Here is a 24,684-nt window from a genome sequence, read left to right on the forward strand (position 1 = left end):
TTTTAATGAAGTCCTGCTTGTCAGTTATTTCTTTCATGGGTCATGCCTTTAATATTGTATCTAAAAAGCCATCATCATCATATCCAAGGTCAGCTAGGTTCTTTTCTGACTTTCTACTTTCTCCTGTTATCTTATAAAAGTTTTATAGCTTTGAGCTTCATATTTAGGTCTCTGTTCTATTCTGAGTTAATTTTTGTGATGGGTGTAAGGTCTGTGTCTAGATTAATTTTTTTGCATGTAGATGTCCAGTTGTTGCAGCATCATTTGTTATGAAGACCATCTTTGCTCTATGGTATTGTCTTTGTTCTTTTGTCTAAGAGCAGTTGATTACACTTATGTGGATCTACTTATGGACTCGTTACTGTGTTTCTCTGATCTATCTGTCTAGTCTTTCACCAATATCACACTGTCTTGATTACTGTAGCTTTACAGTAAGTCTTTTTCTTTAAAAATAATTTATTAAAATAATTTATTTATTTCTGGTCACAGGTACAGGAACGTGCAAGAGCCACACCTGTGACTCCATGGATGGCCATCCCAGTCCATGCATCTGTAAATACCCTTCTACAACACCAGGTTCATCCTGCCCCCAAGCATTCACTCACATCCTAAACAGCTGCAGAGTATAGTACCTGATCATGTGGAAAGTTTAAACTTGAGTTTTCCAGCTTACTTGTAAATACTGAAACTGAACTAGCTTTTCCAATTGTTATTTCCTAAAACTCTCATGAATGAATAGGTCATAGAAAATTATGCCATACAGCTCTTAGAGCCACTTAAACTTTTTTTTTTTTTTTTAAGATTTTGTTTATTTTTGGAGAGGGGAAGGGAGAGAAACATCAATGTATGGTTGCCTCTTGAGCACCCCCTACTGGGGACCTGGCCTTTAATCCATGCATGTGCTCTGACTGGGAATTGAACCAGTGACCATTTAGTTCACAGGCCAGCACTCAATCCACTGAGCCATACCAGCCAGGGCTAAACTTAAAAAAAAAAAATGATTTTACTTGTTTATTTTTAGAAAGAGGAGAATAGAGAAAGAGAGGGAGAGAAACATCAATGTGTGGGAGAAGCAACAACTGGTTGTCTCTTGCATGCCCTCCTACCAGGGACCCAGCCTGCAACCCAGGCATGTGCCCTGGCTGAGAACAGAACTAGTGACCTTTCAGTTCACAGGCCAGTGCTCATCCCACTGAGCCACACCAGCCAGGGTACCACTTAAACTTTTAAACAGCAGTGACTAAGGCCTCTTCTGTGTTCCCAGCTTCTAAGGCCTGGATTACAACAGCCCCTGGGAGTCTCCTACATCCTAGGGTGGCCATGGAGCAAGGGCATGCCAGGACCAGCAGGAGGAATTAACAATCAATTTTATTGGTTTCAGACCAGGAGTCCACGAGTCTCAATGACCTCTGTGTATGCCAGGTGTTCTCCATGTTCTTTTCAGCCTGTTCTGTAGCCTCATGAGTTACTTTTTCTTCTGGTGATGGATCTTGGCCTTCTCCTTCCTCTTCTTCTCCAGAGTGGCTATGACTGCCTGGTACTTCCACATGGGCCAGGTGCCCTAGGGAAGCAAACTTCACCATTTGCTTTTTCTTGGGATAGGGTGGTGGTATCCCATCAAACACCTTGAGTCGGTTGGAGGTGGCCTGGCCTCAGTTGGGTTTGTTGAGCAGCATGCCTCCTTGCAGGGTCCACCAAAAGATGAAGCTGGGGGCTTGGAGGTGAAAGAGGCTGTGGGATGGGTTGGTGTTCATCCGTTTGTGGAGTCCAGGTACTTCAACCTGTCTCTGTGGAAATTGCCAGAAATGATGATGCCCTCACAGTGCACAACCACTACCTGCCAGCCCCAGCAGTAGTGCTAGGCCACAGTGGCTGCTGGGCAGCCCAGGACAGGGCCTCAGCCGCCAAGCACCAGGACCTGCCCCTCCACCATCCTCCTCGGCAGCTGCCTAGGAAAGCTATAGTACATTTTGATGTCATATTGTGTCAGTGTTTCAATTTTGTTCTCTTTCAATACTGTGTTGGCTATTCTGGGTCTTTTGCTCCTGCATGTCAACTTTAGAATCAGTTCATTGATATCCACAAAACAACTTGCTGAGATTTTGATTGTGATTGCATTAAATCTATAGGTCAAGTAGGAAAGACGAGCTGACATCTTGATGATCTTGTCTTCATCATTTCTCATTCAACCAAAATTTTATTTGTAAAATTGAACCAACAATCTCTTCTTCACAAGGTTGTTTCAAAAGTTCTTCATTAATTCAGTAATTATCTAGAAAGCACTGAGAACTCTGTGATAATGTTCCTGTTCTCAGGGAGGTTATCTTTTTTGGGGGGGAAGGGGATAGACAATAAACAAGCATACAAAGAAGTTAATAATGTCAGGTAAGTGAAGAAAGCATGTGATAGACTGACTGGCAGGGAAAGGGCTACTAGATATCAGGAAACCTTTCTAAGGAGGACTTTTGAACTATGACTTTCATGAAAAGGGAGAGCTAGCCATGAGAAAAAAATTCAGACAAAAAAGATGAGAGCTCTGGAAGCAGCAGAAATTAACTCGCAAGGTTTATAGAAGGGCATGGTGGCTATAGTAGAGTGAGCAAAAGGTAAGTGAAGTAAAAAAGTGGACAGGGGTTATAGCCTGTAGTTATTTTATTTTGAAAACTTAAGTATAAAATACATGCTGCAAGGTATGTAAAGGGTATAAATTTTTAAGAAAGATTTTATTTATTTTTAGAGAGAAGGGAAGGGAAGGAGAAAGAGGAAGAGAAACATCAATGTGCAATTTACCTCTTACACACCCCCTACTGAGGACCTGGCCTGCAACCCAGGCCTGTGCTTCGACTGGGAATTGAATGGCAATCCTTTGGTTCACAGTCCAGTACTCAATCCACTGAGCCACACCAGCCAGGGTAAAAGGGTATAAATTTTAAGTGTACAGCTCAGTGAATGTATCTGTACACACCCATGGACATAAGTAACCTCATGCAGATCACAACATAGAACAGAGGTCAGGAGACTTTTTGGTAAAGGGTCAGACAGAAGATAGTTTAGGCTTTGCAGGCCTTTAATTTCAGTTACACCTACTCAGCTCTGCTACTGAAGCAGGAAAGAAGCCATAGACACTATGTAAGTGGACGGACATGGGTGGGTTTCAATAAACCTTTAGTTAAGAACACTGAAATTTGAATTAGAAAAAGTTTTCATGTATCACAAAATATTGGTCATATTTTGATTTTTCCTCGGTCACTTGAAAATGTAAAAACCATTTTTAGCTTATGGGCTGTACAAAAACAGGTAGTGGGCAGGACTTGCTTGCCCTTCGGGCCATAGCTTACCAACTTTTGATATAATTCATTTTCAGTATCCCCTTTGTACCTCTTCCCAGTACAACCCCTTTCCCTTGGAGTTGTTGCTATGATTGTTATCACCATCAGTTAATTTTGCCTGCTCCTGAACGTTAAACAAATGGATATCATATGCATATGCTCTTATGTTTGGCTTCTTCACCTTATCACAATATCTATTCTGTGATGATTAAAGTGGACTAAGATGCCATTTGGAGGTTTTAAGTTTGAGAGAAACATGATCTAACTTACATGAAAAGGACACTGGTTGCTGTATGAATAATGGAGTAAAGGGAAACAGGAGTGGAAGTGGGGAGCCTTGTTAGGAGTAATCCAAGCAAGAGGTTATGGTGACTGGACCAGGGTGATAGTCATGGAAATAGAAGAAAGATTTGGATTTGAGTTTGAGATTATATATCTAATACCAGCTATTTTTTAAAGTATTATAAGGCAAGTAGCTCACACTAGTAAATATCCTGAATAATCTTTCTGAGACTGGCATAGTGAATTTTCATGTATAATCTATGTCCCTACACTCAAGGGATTAATAATCCTTTTTGGAGTAGTGTGGACAGGCGATGAATCCAGACACAATTCAATCAGTACTTTAAGAAGCCTAGGAAGCTGTGGGAGCCAGAAGGAGTATTACACCAGCCTGCAGTTGCTTAATAGAGATCATTTGGGGGTTACCTGTGGCCCTTGAGCTAAATTTTAAAGAATAGTTGAAAAAGGACGAAAAGGTATATGTGAAGACCAAGAGATGTGAGATCTCTTGGAAGCTTGGGAAGGTTCTATTACGGAATCTCAAATATATAAACCTGGACTGGAAAAAAAAAAATACTTTGAACTGGGCCTAAGTGGATGGGCATTCATCCACTTATTCAATCAAGAAAACCATTCTTGGGTGCTTCTATGTGCCTTGGGGCTCCATGAGAGGCCACAGGTAGCAAACTGGCAGCCTTTGGGCTGAATGTGACCCTTACATGTATTTTGGCCCACATTCCTATAGGGGGGCTGGAATAGTGGTTTGAACAGTGGTTGTTCTTTCAGACAGAGCATATGGTCTCTTGTTCTTCAAATTCCTTACTTGCTTCTCTTCACTTTATTTACAATTCTTCCTGGCCCTTTTAGGTTTTTGAGTTTTCAACCCCCTGCTTTTTGTTGTAGGAAAAACAGGACTTCAAGTCAATGACACAAAGAGAAAATGATCAATATTTTGAGTAGAATAGGTAAGAGGGTTTTAAAAAAATATATATATATTATGTACTTATTTTTAGAGAGGAGGGAAGGGAGGGAGAGAGGGAGAGAAACATCAGTGTGTGCCTCTCACGCACCCCGTACTGGGAACCTGGCCTGCAACCCAGGCATATGCCCTAAATGGGAATCGAACTGAGGACCCTTTGTCAATCCACTGAGTTACACCAGCCAGGGCAGAAGACGTAATAGTTAACGTGAGTGGATGAAAAGGAGATGAGAGCTTTTTCAGGGCTTCCTAATCTGGTTCCTATGGTGGGTTTTTGTGAGAGTATGAGCACTCTTATGACTTCGACTGTTTGGCATGAATCTTGGCTTTGGGCTCTGTCACTGGTTCATCTATGAGCCTCAGTTCATTTGTAAAATGGAATATTGGTGAGATTAAAGGAGATAATCAGTGCACAAAGTGACCTCAGGAGAAAGTAACTTATTACTACACTATTCTAGGGTTAGGGTATGGATTCTCCAAGGGGTTCTTGACCTAGAAGTTGGCGAACAGATGGCACAGGTGCTTGGGAGCTATTGGGAATACCATGTGCAAATCGAAGAGGCTCTCTGTTAAAGCCCAGGCTTTCACTGCTAACTTCCTGAAAATACCTGACAAATCGTTTCAGCTTTCTAAGTTATGTGTTAAAAATGAGGGAACTGGTCCGACTTGCCAGCCGCAATGCACCCCTGTGATAGTTTCTGTGATAGCGGGCAAGTGGGGCAAGCGGGGTAAGCGCCAAGACTCCAGGCGGACTACACCTCCCAGCCTTCCTTGCGCTTCAGATTGCGCCCTACGCTAACACGCGAGCCTCTCCGCTTTCCTAACCTCCAGTTACCGTCTATCGCGAGAGGACGGGCCGCGCCGGCGGTAGCGATAGCCGTAGTGGTGGTGGTGGTGGTAGTGGTGTTCCTGCTGGTGGCGGCCGAGACGGCGGCGGCCATTTTGGTGAGGCCTCGGAAGCGGCGACGAAGGCGGCGGCGGCTCGCTGGGACTGCTGTCTCATTTTTCCCACTCGCCGCCAGCACCTCTGTGGCGTGAGAGGAGGTAGTGGAAGCAAGGCGGTGGCAGTAGCTGCGGGCCCCAGGGGAATTTAAAGGCCGCAAAGGCGGCTGCCAAGAGGGGGCCCTGCCCCCTCCTCTTCCGCGGGAAGGGGGTGGTGCGTATGCCCCCGAGGACGCAGGTAAGGAGAGAGAAACAAGATGGCGGACGCGCTACAGTTCCCCCTCCCTTGACGGGTGACTGCGCGCGCATCACTCCGCCACCGCCTTCCCTCCCTCCTTCCCGGGGTGCTGCGCGCGCACCTTCGGCCAGGGCCCCGGGGCCGGTACGCGAGGCTGTCGGCGCGCGCCCATACAGATTGAGGGGGGCCTGGCCGGCCGGTGCTAGGCCTGGGCGCGTCTCTTCTCCCTTCCCGCCCGTCTGCGCACGCGTGCCTGAGCGAGCGAGCGACCCCTGAGAGGACGGACACAGGTGTGCTGCTGCCCGCCCACCGACCCCAGGCCCGCTCAGGGACGCGCGGGAAGAGGAAGGGGGGCGTGGGATGAGTAGTCGGGGCGTGTGCCCACTCTATCTAGTCAGATACCAGAACCTGGTGGCTCGAACCCTTCCTTAGCTCAGCCTTTCGTGGTCTGGTAGTGGGAGTTGCTCCCTGACGGGCAGGGGTAACAGGCTCCCCAGCCCTGCGACCCTTGTGTGCGTGGGGTTTGGGTTCTAGCGGGAGCCCCTGGGCGATGCGCGCAGCCGGCTCAGTCCGCCTCCAGCCGCGCACGCGCCGGCCCCTCCCCCACTCGGTCGCGCACGTTGGGTGGGGTGGGAGTCTAGTCGGAGGCGGGGCTATCTTAGGGCTAGTGGCAACTTGGGGCAGAGGTCAAGGGTCATGCTGGGTCAGGCTGTTGGGAGGGGTGAGAGACGGTAGTGAAGCCTAGGGTTAAGAGTTCAAGCTTTTTGGATTTCAGTTAGCTTGTTTTTTGTGAATCTTGAGGAGGGAGTGAATCAAAGGTAGCACCGTGGTTAAGGAATTTCCTTAAACAGTGGGGTAACACTTCCGGGCCTTGTGAGGGAAAACCTTGCCTGTTTCCGGGCCATGGTTCGTCGCTATGCGCTATGTGATCTTCCTCACATTTGCTTGTTCCCCTCATGTTTCCTGCTGTAGTTCTCTTGTATTTGGGGAAGTGGCTAGTGGTGCAGGTATGAGAGTCAGGGGGCCCTTCCCTGGGGAAAGGTGGTTTCACCTGTGTTCTGTTCTCACTGGCAGGAGAGAAGGCTGCCAGCAGCCAGCACCTTTTTGAGGTTCTAGATGTGACTTTTTTCTTTTTATTTGTCCCCCATTCAGTTGTTGTAACCTTTTACACTTAGGCTTTTTAAACTTTTTTTTTTGTTTTTGCCTCCCTGCTCTTACCACCAGCCAGAATCTTGATTTGCTTTTCTTTTTATGAAATGTGAGCTTTTCCTAATGCTATAACTTTTTTTCAGTCTTTGAACTGGGTTGGGTATGTTTAAAAGCCTGAAAAGTTGGTGTAAAGAAGGCTCTGATGGATGCTGATATACATATACAGCAGTGGATTGAGACCTCACTGCTTTTTTCTTCTCTTTGTTTCAGTTGTGATTCCCCTCAGTACGGCGGCACCGTGGAAGTACAGACTTTCACAGGGGGTGTGGTCTCAGCTCACACAGGTGAGAGTTCAGATATTGTTTTGTGACTGATGCTAATGGGAGAGGTGTTTGAGATATAATGAGAGAAATTATAGGTTAATACTTCTGGATGGATAATAGCATTGTAATGATAGCACTGGGACTGTGGATAGAGAAAGATCTTACCATACTGGCTCTGCCAAGGAATAGCTTGTGCTCCATGGTTTTGGCATTAGATTTAAGTCTTCCTCCAACCACTCCTGTGATCTTTTACAAGTCATTTGATCTCTTTTTTTCCTGATTTCTTCCTAACTTGTAAAATACAGAAAATATTAGAATATAATTTCCCTTTAGATAAGGAGTCATTTCTGCATGGCTTCTCAGTATATAGAAGGAACTAAATTAACATTTATTATGCTGTAAAAAGTACCTCGTTCATAAAGTAGAAGTGAGGGTATAGAATACATCAAATAATTACTAAGAAAGGTATCTGACACATAGTAGCTGTTCAAGAAATGCAGACTGTAATCATTGTTCATTTATCTTTTTCAAGTGTTATCTCTGGCAATTTAAAAGATTCCTTAGTATAGTTGAAGTCCCATTTCTACTCTTTTTACCCTTCTTTAGGTGCTCCAGAGGCCAGTGGACCTGAGCGGAGGCTGGGACGCCCTAGTGGGCCCCGGGCCCTGGAAGGCGGGTCCCGGTGGCCTGTGGCCCAGAATGAGGCCAGCTCCCAGCATGCCCTGCAGCCGGACGCAAGCCCCTCGGCCAGCAGCAGTGGTGACAACGACCCAGTCGTTCTTCAGGCATCCAAAGAGGAGCCTGGGAGTGGGACCATGCAGAGCAGCCCCTCCCCTCCTCACCCTCAGCTCCCAATTCTGCAGACACAGGTTTGAAAGTGGGGAGAGTTCCTTCTCTGCTTCTGCTTTATGGTCTGCTGGCTCTGAGGCAGAAGAAATATGACAGGTCTTCCCTGGCTGGTGTCGCTCAGTGAATTGAATGCCAGTCTAAAAACCAAAGGGTCCGTGGTTCTGTTCCCAGTCAGGGCACAAGACCTGGGTTTTGGGCCAGGTTTCCAGTGGGGGGTGCACAGGAGGCAACTATACATTGATGTTTCTTTCCCTCTCTTTCTTCTACCCTTCCCCTGTCTCTAAAAACAAAGTCTTTTTAAAAAATATGACAGGTCTTAGCTATATTTTTATGATCATAGCGACCTGGCTACTAAGTTTAGAGAATCTCATATGAACTCTTAAGCCTGTTGGGAACTTGTATTGTACTTGGTATTAGTGTAACATTGATCTCTGAGAGTATGGAAACTTATTACCTGACAAAGGTTGAACTAGGCTAGGTTGAAAAGGCAGGTTGGGACAACTTGCTTCTAAGACTGTGATTAGAGAATAGCTCAGTTTCTTTGGGTGGTGTGTATATGTGTGTAGTGTTCATTTTTCATACCAAGAAGGTTAAGGGAGTAGGGGGGAAAACCATGACATTTTACCATAGACAGACCTAGGTTTGTATACAGTAGGCTTCTGATGGTTATGGTTTTGATACTTATAATTAGCTTGAGCAGCTAGGAAGTTTTGTGACATACAGTTTTTTGTCATTCAGCTGAGTAGGAACTTGAGTGGCACACAGAAGCTTGCGTGCTGGAGTGAATTTCATGAGTTCCTTCACTACTCATACTTAATTAGGATTTTTTCCTTATTGCTTGTGTAGGACCTTGTAAAATAATAGATGGGTGTTTGAAGACAGTACCCACCCCCACTGCCCTGCTTCCCCTCACACCTTCCCAGTAAAGGAAACTACCAAGATTGGTAATGAATATAAAAAGGTTTAGGTGATTTTTTATTTTTCAGGCGTTTTGAATTTGGTGGTAGCTCAAATTTATTTACATGGATGACTCTCATACTTGCCATGAAAAGGAGGGAAAAAAATAGGGATTTATTTACGTAAGTGAAATCATTGAGGTTCTGAAAGGCTCATCAAAATTTGAAATTATAGGCTCTATAGTATTGTTGAATACTCACGTTAAAGAATATTGTGTAGTATTCTTTAATACTATTAAACTGTAACTACTATTGCATGTCAAGCTTCTGTAATAAGCTTGGTTCTGCCCTCTCAAACACCTTACTAAAACCTTACCCCAAAGGTTTGTGTTTACAAAATAAGGTTAATACCTTACTTCAGAGTTTTTTTTCTTGTGAAATAATTTACTTTAAATTCCTAGTACAATGCTAAGCATTCATTTTATCTTTCTTTTTCCTATTTCCTAGATGGTGTCGGACGGCATGACAGGCAGCAATCCTGTTTCCCCTGCCTCATCCAGTTCCCCAGCCTCTAGTGGGGCAGGTGGCATCTCCCCCCAGCATATAGCTCAAGATTCTTCTCTGGATGGACCTCCAGGACCCCCAGATGGTGCCTCAGTGTCCCTGGAGGGGCTCAGCTTACTCCAGGTTGCTGACCTGGCTAACAAGGGTCCAAAGTGGGAGAAGAGCCATGCTGAGATTGCAGAGCAAGCCAAACATGTAAGTATAGAAAAGGCTTGTGAGGATTCTTGAGAGCCTTCTTCCCTGAACTCCTGTGTTCCATGGATATTTTACATTTCTTTTCTCATGGTGTATGGGTTCTGCCTTAACATACATGATCTTGAGTAAGTCATTTAAACTCTGAGCTTCATTTTCTTTTCATAAGATAGGGATGACGTAATTGTCTGTAGGCTGTTAGGTTTAAATCAAAGACATAAAAGTGCTTTGTGAGCTGGGAGGTTCTTAAGATTTACAGGATGCCCTGGCTGGTATGGCTGGTTGGACATCATCCTGCAAACGAAAAGGTTGAGGGTTCAGTTTCTGGTCAAGACACATGCCTGGGTTACGGGTTTAGTCCCCAGTTGGAGCATGTGCAAGAGGCAACTAATTGACATTTCTCTCTGACATTGATGTTTCTCTCCCCGTCTTTTTCCCTCTCTTTCCCCTCTCTCTGGGGTCAATAAAGAAAAAAAAAATTTGAAAACGGGAAAAAAAGGGTTAATTGGTTTCTGCTTATTTGTCCAGTGGTAAGTGTGGTCCATGGGTCTGCAGCACCAGCGTAACCTAGAAACTTGCTAGAAATGCAAATTATTATTATTTTTTTTTTAGAAATGCAAATTCTTGATATCTCTCTTCCACTTACCCATTTAAAATTAAAGGATAGGGCCCAGCAATCTGTCTTAAAAAGCACCTCAGATGGTTTTGATGAATGTTCACATTTGAGAGCTATTGGTCTAAATGCCCATTTTTTAAATATTTTGTTCACTATCAGGCCATTTAGTTCTCTGATTCATCTCTGGCTGTTATTTTCTCTCGATTAGTGTTTGTAGGCAGACAAGAATAATGAGGGCAATTGTCTTATGTTTTTTAAGTTACCTCTGTTAAAAAAAATTTTTAATGCTTTTTTTCCCCTTATGAAATACAGGGTGGGGCAAAAGTAAAGTGAATTTACAGTTCATATGGAAAATAATACAATAATAAACTGTTTCTTATACTTAACAACTCTAAACCTGCTTTTGCTCTATCCTGTATAATTAATGTAGAAGCAATGTTATTTTTTGGTTATAGTAATCACTGTTAATGTTTTGGTGTATAACTTTTTAGTATTTTCATCAAAATACATTTTTCTAAAAATAGTACTTTTTGAAGGCAAACAAGATTGTGTAGGTTGGGCTTTATAGCATACTTCTAAACAGGAACACACTCCTGTGTAAGTAGAATTCTACAGTGATAAGAACGCTTGTATCTAGAGTCAGTAAAGAAACCTGTGCTCCTTGCTCCTCTGAGAAGTTCCCTTGGGATATGTTTGCCCAAGTCTTACCTATATTCATGGGGAGTAGAGAAAGACATATTTTTAATTTTCAGCTTATTAATACTCCTTGGCTTTGTGATCTCAAGTAAATCACGTAATCTCCTTGATTGTTTTTTAATCATTTGGAAAAGAGTATAATACCTACTTGTAGAATTGGTATGTGGACTTAAGTATAAAACACTCAGTCAAGTCAGGTCTTTTATCCAGTTAGTGTTCAGTAATTCAGCCATGGTCATGAGGTGGAGTATATGTCCAGTAACTTGACTGACCTAGTTCTCCCTCAATAGGAGGCTGAGATTGAGACTCGGATTGCTGAGCTGCGGAAGGAGGGTTTCTGGTCACTGAAGAGGCTGCCTAAAGTTCCCGAGCCTCCCCGCCCCAAAGGCCACTGGGACTATCTATGTGAGGAGATGCAGTGGCTCTCTGCAGACTTTGCTCAGGAGCGCCGTTGGAAACGGGGTGTGGCCCGTAAGGTACGTCTTCCATTGGGTACGTCTTCCGTTTCCAATGGAAAGGGCCTACTTTCCATTTCTTTTCCAGGTTTGCTTTTTTTTTTTTTTTTTTTTTTTTTTTGGATAGGTGGGTTGATTGGAAGGAAATCAAACAGAACAGTGTAAGATGCTTATTAATGCTCATACCCTCAAGAGGCAAGCTGGCTTTCCTAGTTTCCTGGCCTTGATTATTTTCTTTGCTTTTGACTTGGGATCTGGCCTTGGAGTGCTTTTATACTGGTTTCTAATTCCCACAGGTAGTGCGAATGGTGATTCGGCACCACGAGGAGCAGCGGCAGAAAGAGGAACGGGCCCGCAGGGAGGAGCAGGCCAAGCTGCGCCGAATTGCCTCCACCATGGCCAAGGATGTCAGGCAGTTCTGGAGCAATGTGGAGAAGGTAGGGAGCAGGAATTGAGAAGGTAGATCCCTTGGGTTTGGTTGGTGGGTAGCATGGTAGCAGGAATGATCAAACTTTGTGAGTAAATGAACATTATAATTTCATGCAACTCTACTGACATTTCTGTTGTGCTCTGGACCTTTCATTAAGTGCTGTGAAGAAGAAAGAAGTACAGGAAAAATAGGCCCTGTATTTGGGGATAGTTTTAAATTTCCATTTTTTAATTACAGTTGACATTCAGTATTATATTGGTTTCAAGTATACAGCATAGTGGTCAGGCATCCATACATCTTATAAAGTAATCTCTTGATAAGTTCAGCACCACCTTGATATCATACATAGTTATTCAAATGTTACCAATCATATTCTCTATGCTGTACTTTACATATCCACAGCTATTTTGTAATTGCAATTTGTGCTTCTTAATCCTTTCATCTTTATCACCCAGCCCCCCTAAAGCCCTCCTTTCTGTCATGTATCAGTTCTCTGTATGTGTAAGTCTGCTTCTGTGTTGTTGTTTTTTTTTACTTAAGATTATATTTATTTATTTTTAGAGACAGGGGAAGGGATGGAGAAAAGACTTCAATGTGTAGTTGCTTCTCACGTGCCAACTGGGGACCTGGCCTGCAACCCAGGCAATGTGCCCTGACTGGGAATTGAACCAGAGACCCTCTGGTTCACAGGCTGGCACTCAATCCATTGAGCCACACTAGCCAGGGTTGCTTCTGTTTTGTTTGTTTGCTTATTTTATTTTTTTATATTCCACATATAAGTTAGATCATGTGGTATTTGCCTTTGCCTGACTGCCACATTTAGCATAATACTCTGTGTCTATCTGTGTTGTTACAAATGGCAAGATTTCATTCTTTTTTATGCTTCAGTAATACTTCATTGTGTATACGTACCACATCTTTTTATCCCTTTGTCAAAGGACACTTGGGTTGCTTTGTATCTTGGATATTGTAAATAACACTGCAGTGAACATAGGGGTGCATATATTCTTTCGAATTAATGTTCCAGGTTTCTTTGGATAAATTCCCAGAAGTGGGATTACTGGGTCATATGGTAGTTTTATTTTAAATTTTTAAAGGAACCGGCATACTGTTTTCCATAGTGGCTGCACCAGTTTGCAATCCCAACAGTGCACAGGTGTTCCCTTTTCTCTCATTTCCTCACCAGCACTTTTTGTTGATTTATTGATCATAGCCATTCTGACAGGTGAGGTGATATCTCATTGTGGTATTAATTTATACTGCCCTGATGATTAGTGGTTCTTTATGTATGCTCTTTGAAGAAATGTCTATCAGGTTCCCTGAACCATTTTTGGGGGGGGATTGTTAATAGGACTGACTGGCTCCTCTAGGCCATCTGTTCTTGATAGGGCGTTCAGCATGCTTTTTCTAATACCTGTTTGTACCATTAAAGTTCTCATTAATTAAGTTATTCACATATGTTAACTTCCTATTGTTTCTCAAGAACTACCTGACTTTCTATATTTTCAATCTTTCGTGCCTTGCCAGTTCCTTTTCACTTCAAACTGTTCCTTCTTTTGCACGTCCCTGGCCTATACCCCTGGCCAATACCTGGCTTTCTTTATAATGCTGGGAATGGCTTTCTCCTCATTTCCACTTAGGGAAGAGCTACTTAGGCTTTAAGATCAGTTCCAGATACAGTTGCAAATGTTTTCTCTGTTGCCTGAAGCTAAGCTGACTCCTCTCTCCCTTTGCTCCCTTTTGTGTTTTCCTCAGACACACCCTTACAGTTATTTAGTTCTTCTTTCTAAAAAGCCAGTTCAGGGCTGAGAATAGAGAAGACTTCCCTAAATGTTGAGTAAAAGAGTACATGAATAAAAGATTATCTTGGTGAACCATCCATATCATGCTTGTGGCAGGTGGTGCAATTCAAGCAACAGTCCCGGCTGGAGGAAAAGCGCAAAAAAGCTCTGGACCTGCACCTGGACTTCATTGTGGGGCAAACTGAAAAGTACTCAGACCTTCTGTCTCAGAGCCTCAACCAGCCTCTAGCCTCCAGCAAAGCTGGCTCCTCCCCTTGCCTTGGCTCTTCCTCAGCTGCCTCTAGTCCTCCACCCCCAGTTTCCCAGCTGGATGATGAAGGTGTGTGTCCTCTTTGGCTCTGCTACTCTTCCTCATGTACCCTTTCAAGAGCTGAAAACCCACCCTGTGGCTTGCAGGGGCCCGTGGACTTTGTGACCTTGTTCTCCTGCTATAGATGGGGACTTCCAGCCCCAAGAGGAGGAGGAAGAAGATGATGAGGAGACGATTGAGGTTGAAGAACAACAGGAAGGCAATGATGCAGAGACCCAGAAGCGTGAGATTGAGCTGCTTAGACGCGAGGGAGAGCTGCCACTGGAAGAGCTGCTCCGTTCCCTTCCCCCTCAGCTGCTAGGAGGGCCTTCCAGCCCTTCAAGAACCCCATCATCTCATGATAGTGACACCGGAGATGGGCCTGAAGATGGTGGTGAGGAAGAGCCCTCTCAAGCACTGAAGGTATGGGGGTATGCACAGAAGGGGTGGAGGGAGGCCTCGGGGAGATAGGGGAGAGGTTCTCGGATGGAATTCTGGTCTATAAGGTTGGCTGTTGTTTTTAGGAGTTCTCCCTGGTTAAAGGTAATTTTGGGATTCTCATTTGGGGATGGATAGGGAAGACTCTGCATTTGGGGCAAGTTGCAGTTTGAGATGGGCAGTTTCTAATGCTGTAGTGTACTCTGCATTGGTGAACCATCAGTCCCGGCTGGAGGAAAACTGTACTCTGCTTTTTTTTTTTTTTTTTTTAAGATTTTATTTATTTGTTTATTTTTGGCGAGAGGGAGATAAAAACATTGATATGGGAGGGAAACATCAATCAGTTGCTTCTTCTGTGGCCCTAACTGGGGAGCTGGCCTGTAACCTAGGTGTGTATCCTGATCAGAAATTGAACTGGTGACCTTTCAGTTTGCAGGACAACACCCAACTCACTGAGCCACATCAGTCAGGGCTGTACTCTACTCTTTAAATTGCTGTGTGAGCTTGAAAAACATGTATTCTGGCCTTTGCTACTTCTGTGAAATGGTCCTGTTACTCCCTTATTGGTTTGTAGATTTGAAGCTGAGATGGTAAACTTGAAGTCTCTTTTAGACCAGGCCTTTGTGACTCTATATGTCTGAGTGCATGGGAATGGTGTTGGGGGCCTGTATTTCTTACCTAGCACTTTCATAGGTCCTCCCCGAGGCAATTGGGCCAAGATTTGGTAGCTTGTGCTGAGAGAAAACCCTTGATTGCATCCTTGCACTGGGATTCTGCCAGTGGCACAGAGAGACTTACTTTGTGACATTGCATTTAACATTGTACCTTTCTCTTGTTGCTCTAACCTTAGGCTCTTTACCTTTTTATCCTTTGACATACAGGTAAACCCCCCACCTTCCTCTGTTACACAGCGAAACAAACAGCCTTGGCATCCAGATGAGGATGATGAAGAGTTCACTGCCAATGAGGATGAAGGTCGGGTCTATTTTCTTTATTCTGTTGCCCTATAACCCTTTTGAATAGTTTGGATCTAATGTTTCAGGTTTTCTTACCTCTTCCACTTGTGCCTCTGTCCCCATTGATCTTGCTTTATTATTCTCTTTCCTAGCGGAGGATGAAGAGGATACCATAGCAGCTGAGGAGCAGTTGGAAGGGGAGGTGGATCATGCCATGGAGCTGAGCGAGTTGGCTCGAGAAGGTGACATCTATTAGACATTGTAATGTGCATACTCTTTGGTATCTCCTCTGCAGAGTGGCAGGAATAAAGAAATTAATGCGATAACATTTACCCTCTCTGGAAGAACTCTAGTTCTAATGTCAAAACAGATTTATAAATGAATAATTATAAATAGAATATGATGGGATTTTGAACAAAGTGATGTGAGAGCTCATGGAGAGAAGAGCCATTGTAAGAGAGGATATTGGTTATGTTTTATCTGTACCTTAAAGGGAGGTTCATCAGATTGATAACTGTCCTTCCTTTTTTTTTTTTTTTTTTTAAGATTTTATTTATTTATTTTTAGAGAGGGAAGGGAGGGAGAAAGAGAGAGAGAGAAACATCAATGTGTGGTTGCTGGGGGCCGTGGCCTGCAACCCAGGCATGTGCCCTGACTGGGAATTGAACCTGCGACACTTTGGTTCGCAGCCCGCTCTCAATCCACTGAGCTACGCCAGCCAGGGCAATAACTGTCCTTCCTATTGGAGGGTGACACCATCCATGGTTCTAGCCCATGTTGTAAGGCTTGGCTTTGGTAGCTGGTAATGAAAGTAAACTTGTTTTTAGTCTTCCCTGGGACCTGGGCCTATCATTGCCTACAGAGACATAGGTAAAAGGAACTGGCACCTCTCAGATATCTCGTCCTCATTTTCCCTGAAGCACCCAAAACTTACCCTTTATTTCTTTTCTAGGTGAGCTGTCTATGGAGGAGCTACTACAGCAGTATGCAGGAGCCTATGCCTCTGATGCCTCTGTCCCAGGTTCTGGGAGTAGTGAACAGGAAGATGAAGATGAGGTTGACACTAACAGTTCTGATTGTGAACCAGAGCGGGTCACGGAAGCTGAAGAGGCTCCTCAAGAGAATAGTAGCAATCAGTCAGGTAAATGTATGGTCATAAGGCAGGACCTGGGGAGGGTCAGCACTAAAAAGTAGTGCTTTTCAGTGGTGCTTTTCAATGGTGAGTGCTAAGCCTTGGTCTTGTGCTTTAGACTCTGCTGAGGAGCAGAGCGAGGACGAGGAAGATGAGCATTCAGAGGAGGAAGAAACAAGTGGTAGTTCAGAATCAGAGGAATCCGAGTCTGAGTCATCCGAGGAGTCCCAGTCACAGAGCCAAGCAGATGAGGAAGAGGAGGAGGAGGATGACTTTGGGGTAGAGTACTTGCTTGCCCGGGATGAAGAGCAGAGTGAGGCAGATGGGGGCAGTGGGCCTCCCACCCCAGGGCCCACCACCACTCTCGGCCCTAAGAAAGAAATTACTGACATTGCTGCAGCAGCTGAAAGTCTCCAGCCCAAGGGTTATACCTTGGCCACTACCCAGGTATTCCTAGACCTCAGCTTTTGCTTCCTCATATTGACTCTCCTGTTGCCGAGTGATGAATGCCTTGGTTTAACCGTAACATCTCTCTTCCTACCAGGTGAAGACGCCTATCCCCTTGCTTCTGCGGGGCCAGCTCCGGGAGTACCAACACATTGGGTTGGACTGGCTGGTTACTATGTATGAGAAGAAGCTTAATGGCATTCTTGCCGATGAGATGGGGCTAGGCAAGACTATTCAGACCATCTCCCTGCTTGCGCACTTGGCCTGTGAGAAAGGTATCTAGTCAGGGCCCTTCTGCTTGGTTTCCTTGGCCAACTCCTTGAGGAGCTTGTTTAATGGTAACTCCAGCTGTAGGATGGTATTTAGTAGCTTCATTGACTTCGGTCAGTAACTGTACAAGGCGGGGACTCATCCCCCCAAACCTGGAATTTATAAAAAAATTGTATTCCTACATGTTTAAATTTCATTCACTTTCAAAGTGCTGCCCGTTTGTTGCAGTACACCTATGGAGACATTTTTTCCACTGCTCAAGATAGTTTTTGAACATGATTTTTTGATGCCTGTTTGTGCTTCTGCCGTTTTTTTGTTTCACCTCTTTCACATTGGCAAAACGTTTCCCTTTGAGGACTTTTTTCACCCAGGGAAACAAAAAGGAAATCACTTGGAGCAAGACTGGGTAAATAAAGAGGGTGGGGCATGGGGGTCATGCCAAAACTGGTGAACACTTAGCATGGTGTAGGCAGGTGCACTCGAAAGTCACCCATCATGAAATGGGCAAACATGTTGAACATCTTCAAGAAAAAGTCACTGAAGCCAAAAAGCCTCTCACAACAATGCCAACTGGTACACTGATACAGATGGGTTCCTAGAATACGTGGTGGGGATGGGGGAGCCTGGACAACAAGGGGCCCATCCTCCAGAAGATAATTCTAGGTATTTTTTGGGTCGTCCTCCCCTCATATAGAGAGGCCAACATAAGTGCTACGATTCTTAGGAAGGGCTATTAGGACAGACTAGTGAGAGTTAGGCGTAAGGATGAAGACCCTCAAGTTTCCTTGTATATCTTTACCATTTCTCATTTAAAAAGAAATTTTTTTCTTAAAGATTTTATTTTCATTTGTTTTTAAAGATTTTATTTTTAGAGAGGAGAAGGGAGGGAGAAAGAAAGGGAGAGAAACATCAGGGTGTGGTTGCCCCTCACGTGGCCCCCACTGGGGACTTGGCGTGCAACCCAGGCATGTGCCCTGACTATGAATTGAACCAGCAACCCTTTGGTTTGCAGCCTGTGCTCAAACCACTGAGCTATACCAGCAAAGGCAAGATTTTATTTTTATTTATCTTTTTTGAAAGATTTTATTTGGGAGAGAGGGGAAGAGAGACATCAATGTACAATAGAAATATCAGTTAGTTACCTCTCTCACATCCCCAACTGAGACCTGGTCCACAACACAGGCATGTGCCCTGACAGGGAATTGAACCGATGACATTTTGGTTTGTAGAACAACGTCCAACCCACTGAACCACACCAGTCAGGGCCTATCTCTTATTCTTTATTTCCCCCCGCTCTTTAAAATTTTTCTATATCTTATTTTAATTGAAGTGCGTTGACATATTATGTATGTTTCAGGTGTACAACATAATGATTTGATGTTTGTATTCATTGAGAAATGATCTCCATGATAAGTCTGGTTAACATCTGTCACCATACACATTATAAGAAAAATTTTTTTTACAATAAGAACTTTTTAAGATCTAAGCAACTTCCAAATATGCAGTACAGTACTGACTATAGTTATCATGTTACACATCTCTCATTCTTTTGCTAAACAGGTAACTGGGGTCCCCATTTGATCATTGTCCCCACCAGTGTGATGTTGAACTGGGAGATGGAGCTGAAGCGTTGGTGCCCCAGCTTTAAAATCCTCACTTACTATGGAGCCCAGAAAGAGAGGAAGCTCAAGCGGCAGGTTTGCAGCTACATGTGAACACCTCCTCCCTCCCCCGCCCAGCACCTCATTTTCTTTTAGGATCTTTCCTCAGATGGTTTCTTTCCCCTTTCTGTTGCTCCATTCTGCTCCTGGGACTTTGTTTTCTCCTAACCCGATTTCTGTCCCATAAAGACTTTAACCGCCCCCCTCCCCCCTTTTTTTTCATCCCACTATCTGCTGCTTTCTTCTGATACCTCAGGGCTGGACCAAGCCCAATGCCTTCCATGTGTGTATCACATCTTACAAGCTGGTGCTGCAAGACCACCAGGCCTTTCGTCGCAAGAACTGGCGCTATCTCATTCTGGATGAGGCTCAGAACATCAAGAACTTCAAGTCACAGCGTTGGCAGTCACTGCTCAACTTCAACAGGTGGAAATGGAGATGGGGATTCACGGAAGGGTTGACTTGGTCTGAAGGGTGGGATGCTCAGAAAGTTGAGAACTGGCTGACCATCCTCTCTCTAATTTCCTCTGTCTCTTCACAGCCAGAGACGCCTGCTCCTCACAGGAACTCCCTTGCAGAACAGTCTCATGGAGCTGTGGTCTTTGATGCACTTTCTGATGCCCCATGTCTTCCAGTCTCATCGAGAGTTCAAAGAATGGTTCTCTAACCCCCTAACTGGCATGATTGAGGGCAGCCAAGAATATAATGAAGGTCTAGTCAAACGCCTCCACAAGGTAGGACCTGTAACGGTTTGTCACTTGAATTGGGAAAGGTGAGGACCTAAGGGCAGAAGCCCTGAGGGAAAGGGAATTTAGTCAGAGATAGATTGAATTCACCCAGATGTCAAGCTGCAGTGTTCCAGCGACTATCCCATTGCCAAACTGACCTTGTCTTAGTCATTGTTCTACTTGTTTTCTTTAATGGTGACATTTCTGTCTTTATTCTCTGAGTAGAATGCTATTGTTCATCAGTCCCTGCTTGGATTTCTCTTTTCCTGGCTTTCCTCAACTTTGTATTTTGTGTTTCTTCTCACCCCACCTTTTTCTCTCCCTCTACCCCTCCACTTTCCTCCCTTTCTTGTCTTTTCTGGCTCCTCTTTCTTTGTCCAGCTTGTAAATAATATTTCTCATCATTCTGATCTTTGCTTTTTTGCCTTCCAATTTATGTATCTCATAAGCATACTCATTCATAAAGCTTTAAAGATTCTAATTTGTGTTTTTATTCCCTTGAATCTGTAGACCATGTGACCTGTATTTAAATTTGACATGATATCTTTAAAGTTGTTCTTGAACTCACAGTATTCTAACCCAAACCTCTCAAGCCTCGTAGCCTATTATTTTTATTCCATTTGGTAAAGCACACCATCATTTTGTTAAATTGAACTAGAAACCAAGAAGTCTTCCTTAACTATACCTTTTTATCTCTCTTCACTTCTTTCATGTTACCTTGATGACCGTGTCCTGTCATATTTTACCTCCTGAGATCTCAGATTTGCCTTTTGTTTTCTGTGCTGCTGTCACTGCGCCACTTTTTGTTCTCAGTTTCTCTCCTGGGCTTAACTTTCATCGTCTTGTTCTCAGTGCTGTCTTTATCACTTCTTATGTTGTGGTATAATTTTTATGGGGGTCTCCTTTGGCAGAAAGGAAATTCCTTGAGAGGAGGGGAAGGCCTGTATCTGACTCATATTTGTGTGATCAGTCCTGGCATATTCCATGAGTATTTACTGATGGGCTAAGGCAGCACCCAGCTGATTATCAAGCCAGCATCCAGCTAGATGAGCTAGACTACAGCTCAGCATCCATTGTTCTCTTGTCAGCTTCTTGATTATTTGCGTTTAGGTTTTGCGGCCTTTTTTGCTGCGCCGAGTTAAGGTGGATGTTGAGAAGCAGATGCCTAAAAAGTATGAGCATGTTATCCGCTGCCGGCTCTCCAAACGCCAGCGCTGCCTCTATGATGACTTCATGGCACAGACCACGTAAGGGAGGACTGAGGGTGGGCCCTGGGACTCTACATTGAAGCAGAGGTCAGAGGTGCCAGTCAGAATACCCCATTTATTTTTCTTTTCTCCCAGAACTAAGGAGACGCTAGCCACTGGCCATTTCATGAGCGTCATCAACATTTTGATGCAGCTGCGAAAAGTCTGCAACCATCCAAACCTGTTTGACCCTCGACCTGTGACTTCCCCCTTCATCACCCCAGGCATTTGCTTCAGCACTGCCTCTCTGGTCCTGAGAGCCACTGATATCCATCCCCTCCAAGTAAGTAGTTTGCCCCCAAGGCTATTGGCCCTACCCCAGACCTCCAGACCTTCACTTCTTTAGACTAGAGTCTGATCTTTTGTATCTTTCCTTCTCCTGTCATCTCAGCATTATTCCCCTAGTTTCATTGTTTTTTAGCTATGTGACTTGGGGCAAGCTAATTATTAATCTCTAACCCGGTTTGTTTGCTTGCCCTTCAACATAGGGATTATATGGCCCCGTTCTGCAGTAATTTGTGAGAATCATGTTAATCTTTTTGAAAGAGTCTGGCATGTTAATAATACTTAACTATTATTTTGTTTTTCTACTCCTTCATTCTTTTGGGCTATTTCCTATCCCCTCTCCATTTTTGTTTTTATTGTGGTAACATACATAACAAATTATACTATTTAACCATTTCAAGCACGTGATTCAGTGGCTTTAAGTACGTTCACATTGTTGTACAACCATTACCACCATCCATCTTCAGAACTTTTCTTATCTATCCCAACTAAACTCTATACCCATTAAATATTAACTCCCCATTCCCCCCCCCCCCTCTTGGCAGCCACCATTCTACTTTTTGTCTGTAAATTTGAATACTCTAGACCTGGCTGGTGTTGCTCAGTAGATAGAGTGCCGCCAGTTCGATGCCCAGTCAGGGCACGTTGCCTGGGTTATGGGCCTGGGTCCCCTGTTGGGGGCGTGTGAGAGTTGACTGATAGGTATCTCTCTCACACATTGACTTTTCTCTCCCTCTGTTTCTCCTTCCTTTCTCCTCATTAAGATAAAGAAATAAAATATTTAAAAGAAATTTTGAGTACTCTAGGTACTTTCTATAAGCGGAATTATACAGTATTTGTCCAAGTGTCTGCTTTCAGTTCTCTCTTTTAAAAAAACTTTTAATAAACATATTGGGGTGACATTGGGTAATAAAATTATATAGGTTTTAAGTATACAGTTCTATAATACATCATGTGTATATTGCATTATGTGTTCTCCACCCAAAGTGAGGTCTTGTTCTGCCACCATATATTTGACTCCCTTTACCCTTTTCTATGCGCTCCCCCTTCTCCTCTTTTAACTACCATACTGTTGTCTGTGTCTCAGGTTTTGTTTGTTTGTCTTGTTTGCTCATTTCTTGCTTTCAATTTTACATGCCACATGTGAATGAAATATATTGGGTTGGCCAAAAAGTCCATATTTTTTTTCTGTAAAATAAAATAACATTTTTCATTTTCACCAATAACTTTATTCACTTGGATATTTTGAGTATGTCGGCTCTTTCTCACTGTTGGTTTCTGGTGTGTAGAGGCCAGGGGTGCTACTAAACCTCTTAAAATGAATAAGAGAGCCCTACAGCAAAGAATTATTTGACCAAAATGTCAGTAGTACCAAGAAACTTAGCAGAACACTTCTGACACATTTGATGAGGCACAGCACCTTCTCCATACACTGCACAAATCTTATATTGCATTTCAGTTACATTTTTACCTTTCTTGAAATAATAAAGCATGATACGCTAAAATGTTGCATATTTTCTTCTATTTTCAGTACTAAAATGACTACACACATATTTAGCCATTTTGATAAATATTTTTTAATGCACCCTGCTATGAAAGCGGTCACAATAAATCTAACAAAATTGTTTCTAATGAAGTTAAAGACAAGCACCACCAGAGCCACTATACGGAAAAAGATGAAACGAACTTTTTAGTCAACACAGTAGTTCCTGACTTTCATTTTTCTTTTGGATATACAGTCATGCTCTGCTTAATGATGGGGATATGTTAAGAAAAACGTGTCTTTAGGTGATTTCATCATTGTGGTAAACGTCATAGAGTACACTAATCCAGACTTTAATGGTGTAACTTACTACACAGCTAGGCTTTATGGTGTAGCATATTGCTTCTAGGTTGTAAGCCTGAAGAGCATACTAGACTGAATACTGTAGGCAGTAGTAACACAATAGTATTCATCTATCTAAACATAGAAAACGTACAGTAAAAATATGGTGTAAAAGTTTAAAAGTGGTACTGCCGGTATAGGGCACTTACCGTGAATGGAGCTTGTAGGACTGGAAGCTGTGAGTGGTGAATGAATGTGAAGGTACAGGACATTATTGTGCACATTAAATTCACAAAAGAATATAAGACAGAGTGGAGCACAAGAGAATGATACAAGACATGTATGAGGCTGCTGCTGGCCTAACCCAGCATACTGTTTTATAGCAAGCTTTTTTTTAATGAGTAGAAAAAGTATGCTCTGAATAACAGTATAATATGGTAGATACGTAAACTTGTAATACACCTTATCATTATTAAATATTATGTACTGTATGTAATTATATGTGCTATATACCTTTAGCACATATAGACTGGTAGCACATTAGGTTTGTTTATACCAGCATTATCACAAACATGTAATGAGTTGCACTGCAATATTAGGATGGCTAGATGTCACCAGGCGGTAAGAATTTTCAGCTCTAGTATAATCTTAAAGGACCACCATTGTATATGCAGCCCTTCATAGACTGAAATGTCGTTATGTAGTATATGACTGTATAACCAGAAATGGAATTGCTGGAGTATATAAGTAGTAATTCTATTATTAAGTTTTTGAGGAACCGCCATACTGTTTTCCATAGCGACTGCCAACCCTGTTTTGTGTGTATGTGTGTTTTATTTTTGTTTTTTAGTAATATCTAAATAGATATGAGGTAGTATCTCGTGATTTTCATTTGCATTTCCCTAATTATGATTATGCCAAGCTCTTTTCGTGTGCTTATTGTATATTCTCTTTGGAGAAGAATCTGTTAAAGGCTTTTGCTGATTTTTAAATTGGGTCGTTTGTGTTTTGGTTAATGAGTTGTAGGAATTTTTGTGTTCTAAATACAACCACTTATGAGATACATGATTTGTAAATATTTGTCCCATTCTAAGGGTTGCCTTTTTACTCTGTTGATAGTGTCCTTTGATGGAGTTCAATTTGTCAGTATTTTTTGTGTCTGTACTTTTGGTGTCATACCCAAGAAATTATTGCCACATTGGTATCTTTGACACCATGCTTTTGTGTTCCTTCTTGTGCCAGCGGATAGACATGGGTCGTTTTGATCTTATTGGCCTGGAGGGTCGAGTCTCTAGATACGAGGCTGACACATTTCTGCCCCGGCACCGACTGTCTCGTCGGGTACTGTTAGAGGTGGCTACTGCTCCTGACCCCCCACCCCGGCCCAAGCCAGTCAAGATGAAGGTCAACAGGTACCAAGGCTAAAGAATAAGGGAATGGATTTCTAGAATGAGTGGCTATAGGTGGCTGGGGGGATTGGGATGGAAAGGAAGGAGTTGGAGACTAGGGTTAAACTGTTTATTTGGGATGGATGCAAAATGCTGTGGAGGAGGGTTTGGGGAGAAAATAACTAGAGGAGGGGCCTGGGATTAGAGGAGAAAATAACTAGAAGCCATCGTGTTTATCATTGATTTCTCCACCCTTTCCGTGCTTAGTGCTTTTTG

At 43.3% G+C, this 24,684-nt stretch overlaps 1 protein-coding gene and 1 pseudogene across 1 annotated transcript in view; one reads left to right on the forward strand and one right to left on the reverse strand.

The window, feature by feature from the left end:
- Positions 1 to 1,138: 1,138 nt before the first annotated feature.
- On the reverse strand, positions 1,139 to 5,508 carry LOC114510526 (annotated as a pseudogene).
- A 61-nt stretch (positions 5,509 to 5,569) lies between these two features.
- The window catches only part of LOC114512589 (Snf2 related CREBBP activator protein), a 35,421-nt gene continuing 16,306 nt past the window's right edge, over positions 5,570 to 24,684 (forward strand). The window contains 19 exon segments of the mRNA XM_036021312.1: positions 5,570 to 5,770; positions 7,190 to 7,263; positions 7,849 to 8,111; positions 9,495 to 9,746; positions 11,346 to 11,531; positions 11,807 to 11,947; positions 13,839 to 14,061; positions 14,177 to 14,454; positions 15,351 to 15,444; positions 15,578 to 15,667; positions 16,378 to 16,566; positions 16,676 to 17,004; positions 17,102 to 17,279; positions 18,835 to 18,971; positions 19,192 to 19,361; positions 19,477 to 19,669; positions 20,774 to 20,910; positions 21,007 to 21,193; positions 24,263 to 24,432. Coding sequence (XP_035877205.1) covers positions 8,058 to 8,111; positions 9,495 to 9,746; positions 11,346 to 11,531; positions 11,807 to 11,947; positions 13,839 to 14,061; positions 14,177 to 14,454; positions 15,351 to 15,444; positions 15,578 to 15,667; positions 16,378 to 16,566; positions 16,676 to 17,004; positions 17,102 to 17,279; positions 18,835 to 18,971; positions 19,192 to 19,361; positions 19,477 to 19,669; positions 20,774 to 20,910; positions 21,007 to 21,193; positions 24,263 to 24,432 — 3,008 coding nt within the window. The 5' untranslated portion in view covers positions 5,570 to 5,770; positions 7,190 to 7,263; positions 7,849 to 8,057.

Source organism: Phyllostomus discolor, chromosome 3, assembly GCF_004126475.2.
Source record: "Phyllostomus discolor isolate MPI-MPIP mPhyDis1 chromosome 3, mPhyDis1.pri.v3, whole genome shotgun sequence".
NCBI lineage: Eukaryota > Metazoa > Chordata > Mammalia > Chiroptera > Phyllostomidae > Phyllostomus > Phyllostomus discolor.